The sequence below is a fragment of the Astatotilapia calliptera genome, chromosome 11, assembly GCF_964374335.1.
Source record: "Astatotilapia calliptera chromosome 11, fAstCal68.1, whole genome shotgun sequence".
In the NCBI taxonomy this organism is placed as follows: domain Eukaryota; kingdom Metazoa; phylum Chordata; class Actinopteri; order Cichliformes; family Cichlidae; genus Astatotilapia; species Astatotilapia calliptera.
This window is the reverse complement of record NC_137432.1, coordinates 7945697-7958489: the sequence shown is the minus strand read 5'-3', so window position 1 is coordinate 7958489 and position 12793 is coordinate 7945697. Positions and strand designations below refer to the sequence as shown.

At 41.1% G+C, this 12793-nt stretch overlaps 1 protein-coding gene across 2 annotated transcripts in view; it reads left to right on the top strand.

Annotated features, from left to right (window-relative positions):
* Positions 1-12793, top strand: part of vps13b (vacuolar protein sorting 13 homolog B) — a 301375-nt gene that overhangs the window by 164031 nt on the left and 124551 nt on the right. The window contains exons 26-31 of one of the 2 annotated variants that reach the window (XM_026183458.2): positions 3079-3250; positions 5584-5698; positions 9577-9718; positions 10569-10841; positions 11140-11296; positions 11576-11687. In XM_026183458.2, the coding sequence (XP_026039243.2) occupies positions 3079-3250; positions 5584-5698; positions 9577-9718; positions 10569-10841; positions 11140-11296; positions 11576-11687 (971 nt within the window). Of the gene's footprint in view, positions 1-3078; positions 3251-5583; positions 5699-8722; positions 8790-9576; positions 9719-10568; positions 10842-11139; positions 11297-11575; positions 11688-12793 lie in introns of both variants that reach the window. The other variant, XM_026183460.2, reaches the window with a different exon arrangement.

The following is a 12793-nucleotide window of genomic DNA, read 5'->3' as shown; positions in this document are numbered from 1 at the left end:
GTTTACCTGCACTATTAGGAGCGATGATTCTCTAATAATGACTCACTGCATTAAAGCGACAGTGTTAAAGTTTCCAAGGGGGTAACTTCTGCTAAGTTTTGCTGGAGTTGTTTGTTAGAAAGTAAATAGTTCCTGCATGAAACTGGTCACAACGAGGTTTAAAAGTTTAACCAATTAATGATTTCTGGAAACACTGCCACTGTGTTGTAAGCATTATTCGAGCACCATGAGGCAAAGAGAAAGCAGACATGTCTACCATTAGCAGTCAACGATCCAGATTCTCTTCTTTTGCTTTCTCCATGTCTGTAATTACTTGTCACCCTATTCTGTCTTTCCTCCATGTACCCCCAAGCATTCTGCTCTCCCTCTTCTTATTCTTCACTGCTTCTCTATCTAAAGTGGTATCAAGCAGCACTCTTATTTCTTTCTGTGCTATTTTCAGTCTGAAAGTTTCCTTTTCCTCTCCTTCAAATTATCCTTCCACCTGTGCCTGAGCCATTCTCTTTTTAATTCTTTTTTTTTTTTCAAAATCATCCTTTTCCTTCTTCCTTTGACACTTCCCAGCCTGCTGTTGTCTTCCAATGTTTGGGTCTCTCTGATGAGCAAAGACAAACTCTGCAGAGAAAATAAACCCGGATCCTCAGCCCGTTTATAGCACAGAGGCCCAGGAATTAAACTGTATACTTTACAACTTGGCTTGCGGAGGTGTGGGAAAATACTTCTAGAAAGTGTGTGATTGTTTGGGGCCCTGATCTGGCAGTTCAGGGACGTAGCAGAGCCCACCTTCACCAAAACCACACCAAGACCTCACTTTGATAAGACACTAAAAATAACTTTTACCCTGGCTTTTTTTGTTTGTCAGTTTAAAAAAAAAAAAGATATATCATTTTTATTTTTGAATTCCCCTTTTTCACCCTTAAAAATAAAGATGTTTTTAATATGTGTTGTATAGTTAAAGTCTAACTTATTTCCCCCTTGTTTAAAAATGACAGTACATGTACTAAATGTTTTATAATATATAGACAGTACTTTTTTCATGGAATTTGACATGGCAGAAAAGAATGACATTAAAATGCTCATAATTACTTGTTACTTGTGACTGTTGTGGTTTACACGAGGAGAAGCTTTCTAAAGATGGCAGCAGTAGTTCTGGCCTGGAAGCTTTAAGCAGTCGAGTGTCCAATGCTCGCACACAACCACGCTGCAGTACATGGTGGTTGGTTCCCACAGCGCCAGCAACTGGCTCCTGTTTCCACACATGATGTTACAGAGACTAATCCTACCAAATGGTTAGAACTGTAAACTAAACAATCCCAACCACACACACACACACACACACACACACACACACACAGAGAGCCATATTTTGACTTCATCTCAACAATAATTAGTCCCCAAATGGCAGTTGACACCAGAATATCTCTCATTGAGACTGACTGAACACCATTACTGCTAGTCTCATATTACTCACTGCCAATCAGCGATATTACACACTCAGAAAGACGGACACACATTCACATATGTGCTTGACAGATTAGTTTGATGAAGACACTTAATGATACTTTTAGAGTCATTATTTAAGTAAATTAAACACAAAGAGATTTAGTGTAGTTAGCACTGTGGCATTTATGCAATAATAATGGTATTTAAGTTCCCGATTTTCAGTGGGTTTGATTGTTTTTTTTTAGTTACATAAGTGTATGTATAGCTATTTTATCAAAGGTAGGAATTAAATCCTCATCTTCTTAGATTAGTTCACGCCTGTGTTTTGTTGCTTTCCTTTTCTTACAGTGTGAACTAGTGTGTGAAGCACATGCTTCTCATCAGATCCTAGTGGTCCCCATACACTGTGACGTTGCATCTATTTTTGAATCGACATAATCCTTAATTTATTTATATTATTGTCATCCGTTCTTATCATGCTCTGCTGTCAACCAGCCTTAACTGTGTGATTAAATTAAATTTGCAAATTAGTTTCGCGCCCTCATCCCTCCCCCCAGCTGTGGAAAGAGGACATAGTTTCCTCATCTGGATCCTCTTTACAACACTGTAATCAGCATAGCAGCTGTGGGGTTTCTAATTGAGATGGTTGATAACCTCCTCACCAAACAGAGCCACGGTTGATAACCATGACACAATCTGTCATTACCACACTGCGATGGGAGAAGCTGCGGAAAAAATGAAACTCCTAATTGCAATATTGTTTGTTTGTAGGCTTTTCACTTTCCAAGCGAGCCGCACAGATACTGTACACGTTTGGAAAACATATTTACCAGGAAGAGACTGAGAAATAAAAATGTCCCCAGTGCTGTCATCTTCGTTGAATTGCCAAATCCCCAGTAAGGAGTTGAGAGCTCACAGAAGGCATCCTGCTCCACCGCATCCTGCTTGCTTTTCAGCTTCACTCTCCCCCCCCACACACCATTCCCGCCCCCACCTCCGGTCTTCACTTCCCATTCTCTCCCAGGCTGCAAGACGTGTGTGTCCTGGCGCACTTGAGTGAAAGGAGGCCATGTGGGTGCTGGTGGCTTACTTTGGGGTTAACACCGGTGACAGCTTTGCACAATGCACCCCCCCACCCACCTCCCGACATACACACGTTTCTCTGTTCTGCGTGGGGTTCTGCTCACCAGACACTGATGTCATCTATGCACTAAAAGGCTCAATATTTGGTGGTTGCTTTGTTATGGCTACATGCACAGCGACAACACTTTCAAACATACACATTCACCAAACACATGGACAAACACATGCACTCAAGCAGACAGTCCTCGATGATGATGGGAAACAAACAGGAATTTTAAGTCAAATGCTCTTTGAGTTTTTTCTTCTTCTTATTTGGTTGTGTTTAGTTGTTATATCTTTTAGCAAATTATGTAGTATATTGGCTGAAATGTGCTTTGTAATTGGCTAATTGACATTTTAAGTGACAGGAATTTCTCTCCTTATCTGTACTAGATTTATTGGACAAACATCAGAATTCAATATTAATGTGTGAATTACATTATGGTCCTCAAGCTTGCTGGCTGGTTACCATTTTATTCTGTCCAACAAAACAGTTCTGCTTTGGCTCTCTAGGGCGACTCGGTGACTGCAGGAGATGACGGTCCGTTTGCAGACACGGTGACACTGGAGCAGAAAACTAGCAGCATTGGTGGAACCAGTGGGAAGGTCAGCCTTTGGATGCAGTGGATGTTGCCCAAGGTCACAGTTAAACTGTTTGCTCCTGATCCCACTGCCAAAAAGACAGGTAACTGACCTTAACATCAATTCTCTGCTGAATGTTGCAAACTTTAGGTGTTAAGTTAATGACTTTCTGCTCTAAACACATGATATGTGTTAGATGTCTGTCTGTGTGTGTTAAATAGCTGAAAAAGAAGCAGGGGAGCATTAGCATTAACAGCACCACATCCGACTACACAAAAACATGTTTAGTAACTGTTATTAAAAATGTCTGTGAAGGTTCTCAATCATCCAGCTCATCGTAGTCTAAGGAGCTTTGAAAGAAGAAAGAAAAGCGTCTTGACTTCTTTAATTTTCTTGAAGACGTTTCACCTCTCAGCCGAGAAGCTTCTTCAGTTCATCCCAAATACCAAATTAATAACGTAGTGTATGCTGTACAGTGTAGCGAGGAATGCTCAGACCTCTACACTGGAGAGATCAAACAGCCATTTCATAAACGCACAACAGATGACTCACCTCGACAAGACTCGGCTGTTCATCTACATCTAAAGGACAAAGGACATCCTCTTTTGAGGATGCCAATGTTCACATTTTGGACAGATGGTTTGAAAGGGGAGTGAAAGAAGCCATCTATGTCCACTGTAGACGACCATCTTTGAACAGAGGCGGTGGTTTACAACACCAACTGTCTGCCATCTATAATCCAGTTTTGCGATCCCTTTTCAGATGCCTTAATGCCCACTCACATCGTGGGCCATTTGACCTCAGAAAGTCACATGATAGTCACATGATAGTCATATGTTAAGCTCTAAGAAGGGAAAGGCAGCTGGAGAGGAGGGGGGTGGAGGGGAAAGATAAATAAATAAATGGGTGATGAATCCCAAGCGAACTGCCTCTTTGTCCCTTTAAATTTACTGGGGCGATGAAAGGCTAGATTCACCTTTAATTGGTGGCTGTAATATTTAGCATCTGCCAACCAGATCACCCAGCTTAAGGTCTTTAATAGTGGAAATGGAATGTTTTTGAGGACCTCACAGAGATGGTTTGATTTAAAGACATCCTAAATAGGCATTACTTTGGATTTTGGCTTAATATGTGCCATCTGAGTTGCAAAATGATCTTACCCGTGGATTTTCTGTGTGCAGCACATTAAGTATTTAATTGAAAGCAACAATTGTGCACATGCAGTTTTTTGGTTTTTTTTAGACGCTTGTTATCACAAATGCATTCTTGGAGATAAACCACATATAAGACTGCGAAAAACTGTTATGATGTAATGTTTTTCAGCTGCAAAGGAAATCACATTCTTGTCTTTCCAGAGAAATGGAAAAATAGCCGTTCCAGACGTATTGGTTTTCCGGTATAATGTTATGCTTTTATGTGCTGGAAGTTTAGAGGTAGAAATTGAAGCGTGAGTGTTTAGAGGCTTTTGCTGAAGGCACAAATCAGTGGTACACTTTCTGCCTTTCAAGATGAGCCATTCTAAGATGAAGGGACTAAGGGTTTCCAGTACTCTCACAGGGTGGGTTTAGAAAACTCATATATCAATATCAGCACTGTGTTGGAGACTATGACTTTTTGAGTATCAAACAACTTGGGAGAGGCTTTTTTTCCACGCGGTATCCACAATAAAGCTGACAAGCCTTGTGTTTCAATATTAATAAGCTATTAGGAACATCTACATTTCTCAGAATTACCACAAGGCAACAGTACAACAGCAACCATAGTTTCAGATGTACAATGTCCAATTTCCCAAGCTAGTCTGTGATTGTGGGACTTTCTCAGTGGAAACAATGAGAGCGACTCAACAGTTAAGCTCACAAGCTCGGTTCAGTACAAAGTTAATCAGTCCTTCTATGAACCTTACTCACTTTGCCTGCAGTCCACAGGCTTTTCAATATTGTGTAAATACACATTCACCCTCTCTTTCCTCATTAAGACAGATTGAGGGTTCTGGGGCCAGTTGGATATCGTGTTAAACTGAGAAGATGCTTTGCCTTCTGAAATACAAACAGAGCACTGAAACACAGCCAGGCATACCAATACAAATGCTGCATGCGTTTGCACATTTTTCTGGGTGTGTGTGTGTATATCTGTGTGGCTTCAGTCTTGATCAGCAACACTGGTCTAGCTTCAAAAACACACTGAGCATCCACTGTGCAGGAACTGACCACAGCAGGATTATGGCCAAAGGCAAGACCTGGATAGGCTAATGAAATTCACTCGCACAGATTAAACTTCCTCTCATGCAGTCCAAGTTCAGCTGTAATGCCTGTTTGTGAAGTGCTAGGCTGGCCACAGAATATTGCAAACTAAGAGTTGATACAAATTTGAGCTTCTTGGTAAATGTATGTCTTTATTATTATATTATATTCTCTTTTGTTTTTGTCTTTCTGCCAGAGATCTGCGTCATCAGTGAACTAGAAGACCTGAGTGCCTCTGTGGATGTCCAAGATGTCTATACAAAGATCAAATGTAAAGTTGGCAGCTTCAACATCGACCACTACATATGCAGGTACGAAGGGATCTACACCATGTAAAGAGACAGAGCAAATTAAAGGAAAAGCCTGAACCCCCGGCACCTTACAGCAAGGATATCTGATGTTCTGTTCTGTTGTTGACATCTTACTAAGGAGCTTTGTTGATTTTTCCCTGGATAGGTCTGTATAGGTTTTTCCCCCCCACAAATTTTTAGCCTGCAAGCTTTTGTAGTAAATGTTGTAAGTAATTTATGTAGACTCAACTGCAGTAAAACCTGGGATCCCACATTTATCCACCAGGACACCATGCAGCCCCCTTACGCTTGTGCTTTTGCAATCCCACACACACTTTTACCACCAGTACTGCCACTTTGGTCTGTTCCCACTTCTGCTCATATAATTTTCTGGATTATCGCCTCAACGTCCTTGTCTTTCCAGACAGCTGTTGTGGTGTTGACCACAGACTAACAGACAGATGGACCGACTGACTAGATAGACGCGCGGAATGGATTCTGGGCCGGCCCAACTCTGACTCACAGAGCGGTAGTTCAGTCAGTCCGTCAGTCATTTTCTTTCTGTCTGCGGTGTCTGAATTGATTCACAGAAACATTAACACGTTGTTAGGGGAGGAAAACCACTGGGCGACGTTCCACTGCATCTTTATGGTAATCTCTCCCCATGTCAAGTTACAGTCACAATGGGCTAATTTAGCTCTGGGTTCTGAAATGATGAAAGAAAATACTGTAGCATAGAGCAGCTTGAAATGAAAGTACAGATTTTTTCCCATGCCCCACATACATGTGTCTCCCATTAATTGAAGAGGGACGTTATTTTCAGTGTCTAAATCCTTAGTTTTCTCTCTCCGTGCTACGATCTCATACCTCGGCGATAAACTCAGCAGTTCCAAAGGCATGTTTTGTACGTGCCTGAAGTCTTGTTCTGTTGGGAAGAGACCGCTTAGCAGGAGGCAATTCCCCCCGTCTCTGTCTGAGGAGATAATGAAACAGCGATCTGCTGCATGTTGCATCCAGCGGGCAGACTATTTTTGTGTGTATTTTGCAGTGTGTGTTCATAAGTGTCGGTGTAGATACACCCCTGTAAGTGTCTTATGCTCTGATCGAGCCAGACAGCAAAAGAGAGATTGATCTTCATGGGCCCTGAGCCTGTACTGGACCCCATCATTAGCAATCAACGGTCTCACCATCGATATGATAATAGCTATCGATGCTGATTTGCCAGATTTTAAAATCATCTTATCTGGATCTTGGGCATGTCACTACAGGTCAAAGAGGGACTGAGTTGATTGCCTTGGCTGTGAACCTGACTGTCTAACAGGCGTCTCACAGACCTCCCTGTTTTGCTGTAGCTGGTTAATTTATATTCCGTCAGGCCACATGTGTTCTGTACAGTATTGAGTAACAGTTTAAGCCAGGACCAAGTCAGCGGTTAGACATTTTTAGAGAGTGAAGGTGCTTTGGGTCATTATATCGTGCGGTTCTGCTCTCCACAGGTGTGTGTCTAATTGCTTCTGAGGCAGCGCCAAGCCTAATCTTTTTACTAGACCTCTATGCCTTCCTAAGTAGATAATAAGTCAATTTTCTCATTTCTAGGTTATTTCAGTTTAATGTGAATTAAACAACATGGTCCCAACACACTTTCACTGAACAATGTTCTGGCAGGCAGAAGCACTTCATTATCCAAGCCAGGTTACAGTCATGGCTGTTTAGGACACAGTGGAGGACCTCTGGGCTGCGGGCCCAATCTAATCCCCGTCATCCACAAATACAAGAGAGCCCACATCCAGTGGAGTCCCTATTAATCATTCTGAACAGATAATTGTTTGGTATTTCATCACCCAACCCAGGTTATTTGTGTGCAGTGGGTTAGATTAGATCAAGCTTGACAGAGAAAATGCCTCATCTGGCCTTAGCTATCTCACTGCTGGAAAATGAATGGAAAGTTAGATAGGGCAAGTAAATATGGGAGGTAAATATATAACTGAATTCGTGATTGTATCAAAATTGGAGTTAGACAGAAAAAGTGAGCAGGAGGGAAAGAAAATGACAGAAGTAGTCTGTAGGGAGGACAAATTAGGTGGGTGTTGCACCTCATCGGTACTGGGCTCACTTATTATAAAGCTGAGGAGGGAAACTGAAGTGAGATGAAGGCAAAAAGGCGGCAGAGTGGTAGACTCTGTAAGGCTATTTGCCATGTTGTCGGAAAGACGTACATTTAACTGTTGCACAGAGATGCTCCCGAGATACAGTGCACCCTTATTCACTCTGTTGAGCATCTCACGCAAATTGGAGCTGATGTCTTCCAGCTGTTCTACAAATAGGAGGCAGCGAAGGATGACTGGATGGAAGCTTAGAGGGAGAAAAGAGAGACGAGGAGCTGTGGGGGGTCCGTGTGTCGATTAGTTACTCTCACAAGTGAGAGAGCAGATTACAAAGATATATTCGCACAAGTGTGCAAAGAAAGAACATGCACACTATGTAACAATGCAGGGAACACACAGAAACACACTCACCGCTGGGACCATTCCTCTCTCGCTGAACTCTCAGTATACTAATGGGGTGTAATGAAGTGAGAGGTGGGCAAGGTGAGTGAGAGGGTTACTAAAAGGAAAGATGCTGATGGTATTGAACCATTTCCACTGTGCGAAGCATTTTGCCATAATGTATTGTGCACCATTTGATACTGTTTGTGTGTGTTTCACATTCTCCAGATTTGGGGTAGTTTTTTATGTTTGTTTGTTTTTTTTGTGGTACTGCAAATTGAGAATGGTAATTGTTGTGTTGTTATGTCTGCGTTCATGTTATTTGTGGTTTCTGCTTCTTATGTATGGCTATAGTAATAAATGAAAAGATCAAATATTCTTAGTATATAAAATTTATAGGGGTGTGTAACTCTAGTATCTCAAAGGTTGATAAAAATGTTAGCATCGGCCTGTGGTTCACTTTTGTATTTTGCCATTGATGAGACATTTTCAGGCCCTGGCACAGCAACACGAGTAATCGCAGGTACTGTTTTAAGATGGGCCTTGTGTCTCTCTCCAGGCCAGGGCAGGTCTGGCACTGTGGCACCTATGAAGGACTCATTCTGCAGTGCAAGGAGACATCTGTGGTGAGGCCTCTGCCTATCTCAGAACAGCTATGGCAGCCTTAGGTCTCTTTATACTGCGCCTCGCCATCTTATTGCTCCTAATCAAGGTCACTTATCTCTTCTCGTGCTGGAGAGACAGGAAACTAAAGGAAGATAAATGACAAAATATTGTGTTTGGCTATGATGAACACATTAATAACATCAAAACAGGTGGAAATATAATCACAGAATTAAATTTTGCTCATGGTGTAACACTCACCTGTCTCTCCAGTGATTCTGACTAGCTGAATAATCAAACCAATGAAAAATATTGAGAGCCTTTCTTCTCTGTGTCTGCTGGAGGAGACTAAAACATGGGCATTCCCTTTTCTTGTTGACAAATTTCATTCTGGTGATGGTCTTATACTGGCAAGCAAATGAAAATGTGTCAGTTAGCACAGATTTGACCATAATTATGCAGTTTAGTCAGATGATAATGAATAGAAACTGAAATTATTAAACGTTAAAGCAAAGAAAACTTTTGAATCTTCATTTTTTTAAAGTGCTTTGGGTACCTTGTGTACTTTTCATTCAAAACACAACTTAAACAGTTGCTTCAACATCTTTATTGCTGGATAGTATAAGACCATGACAATGTAATACTTCAGTTGGTTCAAGCTGGAGCAGCTTCCTGTGGGTTTAATCAGTTTATTCTATATTTAATTATCTTCTTCTAGTTATAGCTTTTTTTCCTCATCTTTTCTGCCCTCTCTGTGTGACGACTTCTCCTCTGTTCTTTTCTGCATCTCCTTTCTCTCCTTCCCTCCAGTATGGAGGAGGGTGTTCGGAGCTCGGGCGGCTGTGGAGGAGTGGTCCTTTCTTGCACTGACAAGCTGAACAGACGCACTGTGTTGGTTCGACCCGTCAGCAAGCAAGAGTCTTTCAGCCACTTCTCTGGCTTTTTCTCTCCTGTAAGAATCCCGCTCTTCTTTTTTTTCCTCCATCAACAGTGGCTTAATAGAGTTCTGTATGTTCCTCAGAGGTGTTTCAGAATCGAAGGCTTCTGATGTAAATCAATTTTAAATATGCTTTTAAACCAGCACAGTACAAAACTGACGTTCTATGAACAACAACAGATAAAAAAACAGTTTAAGTAATTAAAATAACTACAAAAAGTCACATACAGCACTTTGTCTCTGAGGAATAGATCAGGTAGATAGTCTGAACATCACTATTTGGGTCTCTTTGTATTTATTTAGGTTTAATAGGAAGTCTCCTAAAAGGGTGTAGAACTTAGAAAATGATCAGTTAATGAATCCTTTTGTCAGCAGCTATTTAATCCACTGTTACTGGATGTTGTAGCACTTTACCTTGATGCCTATAATCAATCAGCTTGTCTTTTAATCATTAAACATTTAGAATGAAACTTCTTTTTTCAGAGGTACTCTGTATTTAATTGTTTTCACCCCATAATTGTTTTTCAAATAAGTAATAAAATGGAAGCTTTGCATGCTTTTTGAGCTATATCTGAAAAAGTGATGTCAGGTTTTTCAGAAATTGAAAGGGAAAGTGTAAATCTAATCCTCTAAACTAAATAGATCATTGATTCCAATGTGATTCTCTTGAATTTTTTTGGTAAAAAATATTTCAAATTAAAATGCGATCTGAGAAAAATAGCTCAAGAAGTTATTCATTTATTTTTATTCTGGTTTAACCTTTACCTACAAAATTAGTCAAAACAATAAACAATGAATTTTATTTGCGTGTGACTCCTGTGTGATATCGCTCATGTGTGATTTGTCCTGTCTTACCGCTGGCCAGACGGCAGCTAAAGTCCTGGAGGGCTCTCACCAGCAGCACGGCTTTCTGTCAATCACCTACACGCAAGCTATCACCAAAAATGTCCGTCATAAACTCACCACTCGGCCTGAGCGGCCAGCCCGCAGCAGTGCTACCATTGTCAATCAGCAGGTGACCACTGATCCTCTGGCAGACAGCTCGCCGCTGTACCTGAGAGAAATCCTGCTGACAGCCCAGCCGTTTGATGTGGTTCTGTCCTGTCCCTTACTGGCCACTGTAGCAGGAGTGTTCCAGGTAGTAAAAAATGTCTGTCAGTTCTAATAACTGTGAAGTTTGTTAACGCTGGGCCCATATGGGAAATAAACAGCATAACAAATGTCTTTTCATTTAAGTAGCCTTTTGTAATATAGTTATAAAAAGTATTGGGCACAGGAATTGAAATCCTGATGATTTTTAATCAGTTTTAACATTAATAGATGAAATATATTGGAAAAAAATAAGCCAATTCAAATAATTTGATGCAGTTTAAGAGGCCAGCTAACCTTGATCTTCTGAATACATCACCTGTACTTTTGGCTTCATAAATTTTCAGGCGAAGGTACCAAGACGCTACAGAGAGCGTGGGAAATCAGCAGGTCAGCCAATGAGAAGCCACACGTTGACCTCTCGATGTCTTCCTCTCATCTACATCAACACAAGTGTGATCAGGGTCTTCTGCCCTGGGACACAAGACAAACAGCTTGGGTCAGGTTAGAGAATTACTTTGTTTAAAGACATTATAGAGCCTCCACAACGGAATGCAAAGATACATGAGACAGAATAGTACAGTATATATAATGAGGTCTGATTAAAACCTTTATTACTGTAAAAATAATAACACTAATGAATTCTGCCAGTAACAATTATCATATGCTTTGACTTCATTTGTTTTTATAAATCAGCAATATATATTTTTCTGCATCAAACCATTTCTTCTCCTTTGTAAGTGGTTAATTTTGTGTTCTGTGTATTTGTATGTGTCCTGGTAGATTCCCACATGAAGAAGGAAGACACCTTGGTGTTGAAGCTAGGCTCCCTCAGTATGGCTCCTCAGGCTGATAACCCGCTGACCCGCACTGTGCTGCGAAAAGACATCTACCAGTAAGCCAATCTCTTGCCACCAAGTCTCCTTTATAATTTATGATCCATTTATCTTTTTTGAAATATTTATTTATTTCATTTTTTATTATTTTGTTAGTTAAGTGCTACACAATCACTCTAAAACAGCAGCTATGAGGATGTTTGTATCTGATTCTCCTTCTTTTTATAATTCAGTCAGTTTCTTGTCACTGGAATTTCTTCTCCCCTTCTTTTATTAGGCAAATATTTCCCACTTCCTTCCTGTCATTAAATTTAATAATTTAGATTACATTAACATGTAATACTTTTAAAGCGCACATACGACTTCAGCATTAAACCTCCTGGAACTACATGCTTGGTAGCCATGTACATATATATGGGTGCTCACCTGTCTCTCAGGATGCTGGCTACCTTGGAGGGGGGGAGGGAGGGGGGGGGATTGAGGATGTGGTGGGTAACAGCACCTCTAAGTGGTAAAGCTGTCCCTGAAATTAATTCAATGACATCTTGGCGGTCTGCCGTGCCTCCAGCTGAAACAGAAGACTGTTGACACAAGCCCCTCGTGCCATGTGGATCAAAGCTGCAACGCAGGGAAAATCTGGACTTGGTAGGGAAAGAGCTCCGCACAAAGCACATTTCCCTGCTATAGGCAGCTAAAAGAATCTGGATTGTGTCATAGCTGCCTGAAAACCACAGCCCTGCAGCACGTATGTGTGTGAAAGAGAGAGGGAGAGCAGTTGTGCGAATGGGCAGATATGGAGCTGGCAAACACATGTAATGAGGGAGATAAAAGTGGTGCCTAATGCTTTGTGCAGCTGCGAGTGCAATGTGAGTTGATTTGAAATGAGGAAAAAGTTAGGCGGTTAAAAAAAGGAGAAGAGAGGCCATTTTAGGCTTCATTGCCACTTTCGCTTGGAGTACGTGTCACAAGTAGGTTGATTGCAAAAAGCACAGAGTCTCAGAGGGCCTAGCCCTAAAGATACCCAAAGCACAAATGTACAAAATCCTGCACTCTGTCCTACACTGTGCACATTTCACCCAAAGTTTCCAAACTGTCTCCCTCACAGTCTCACTTTTGTATTTGAGCTAATGGAGCAAGAACGATATCGATCACCAGCATAATGAGA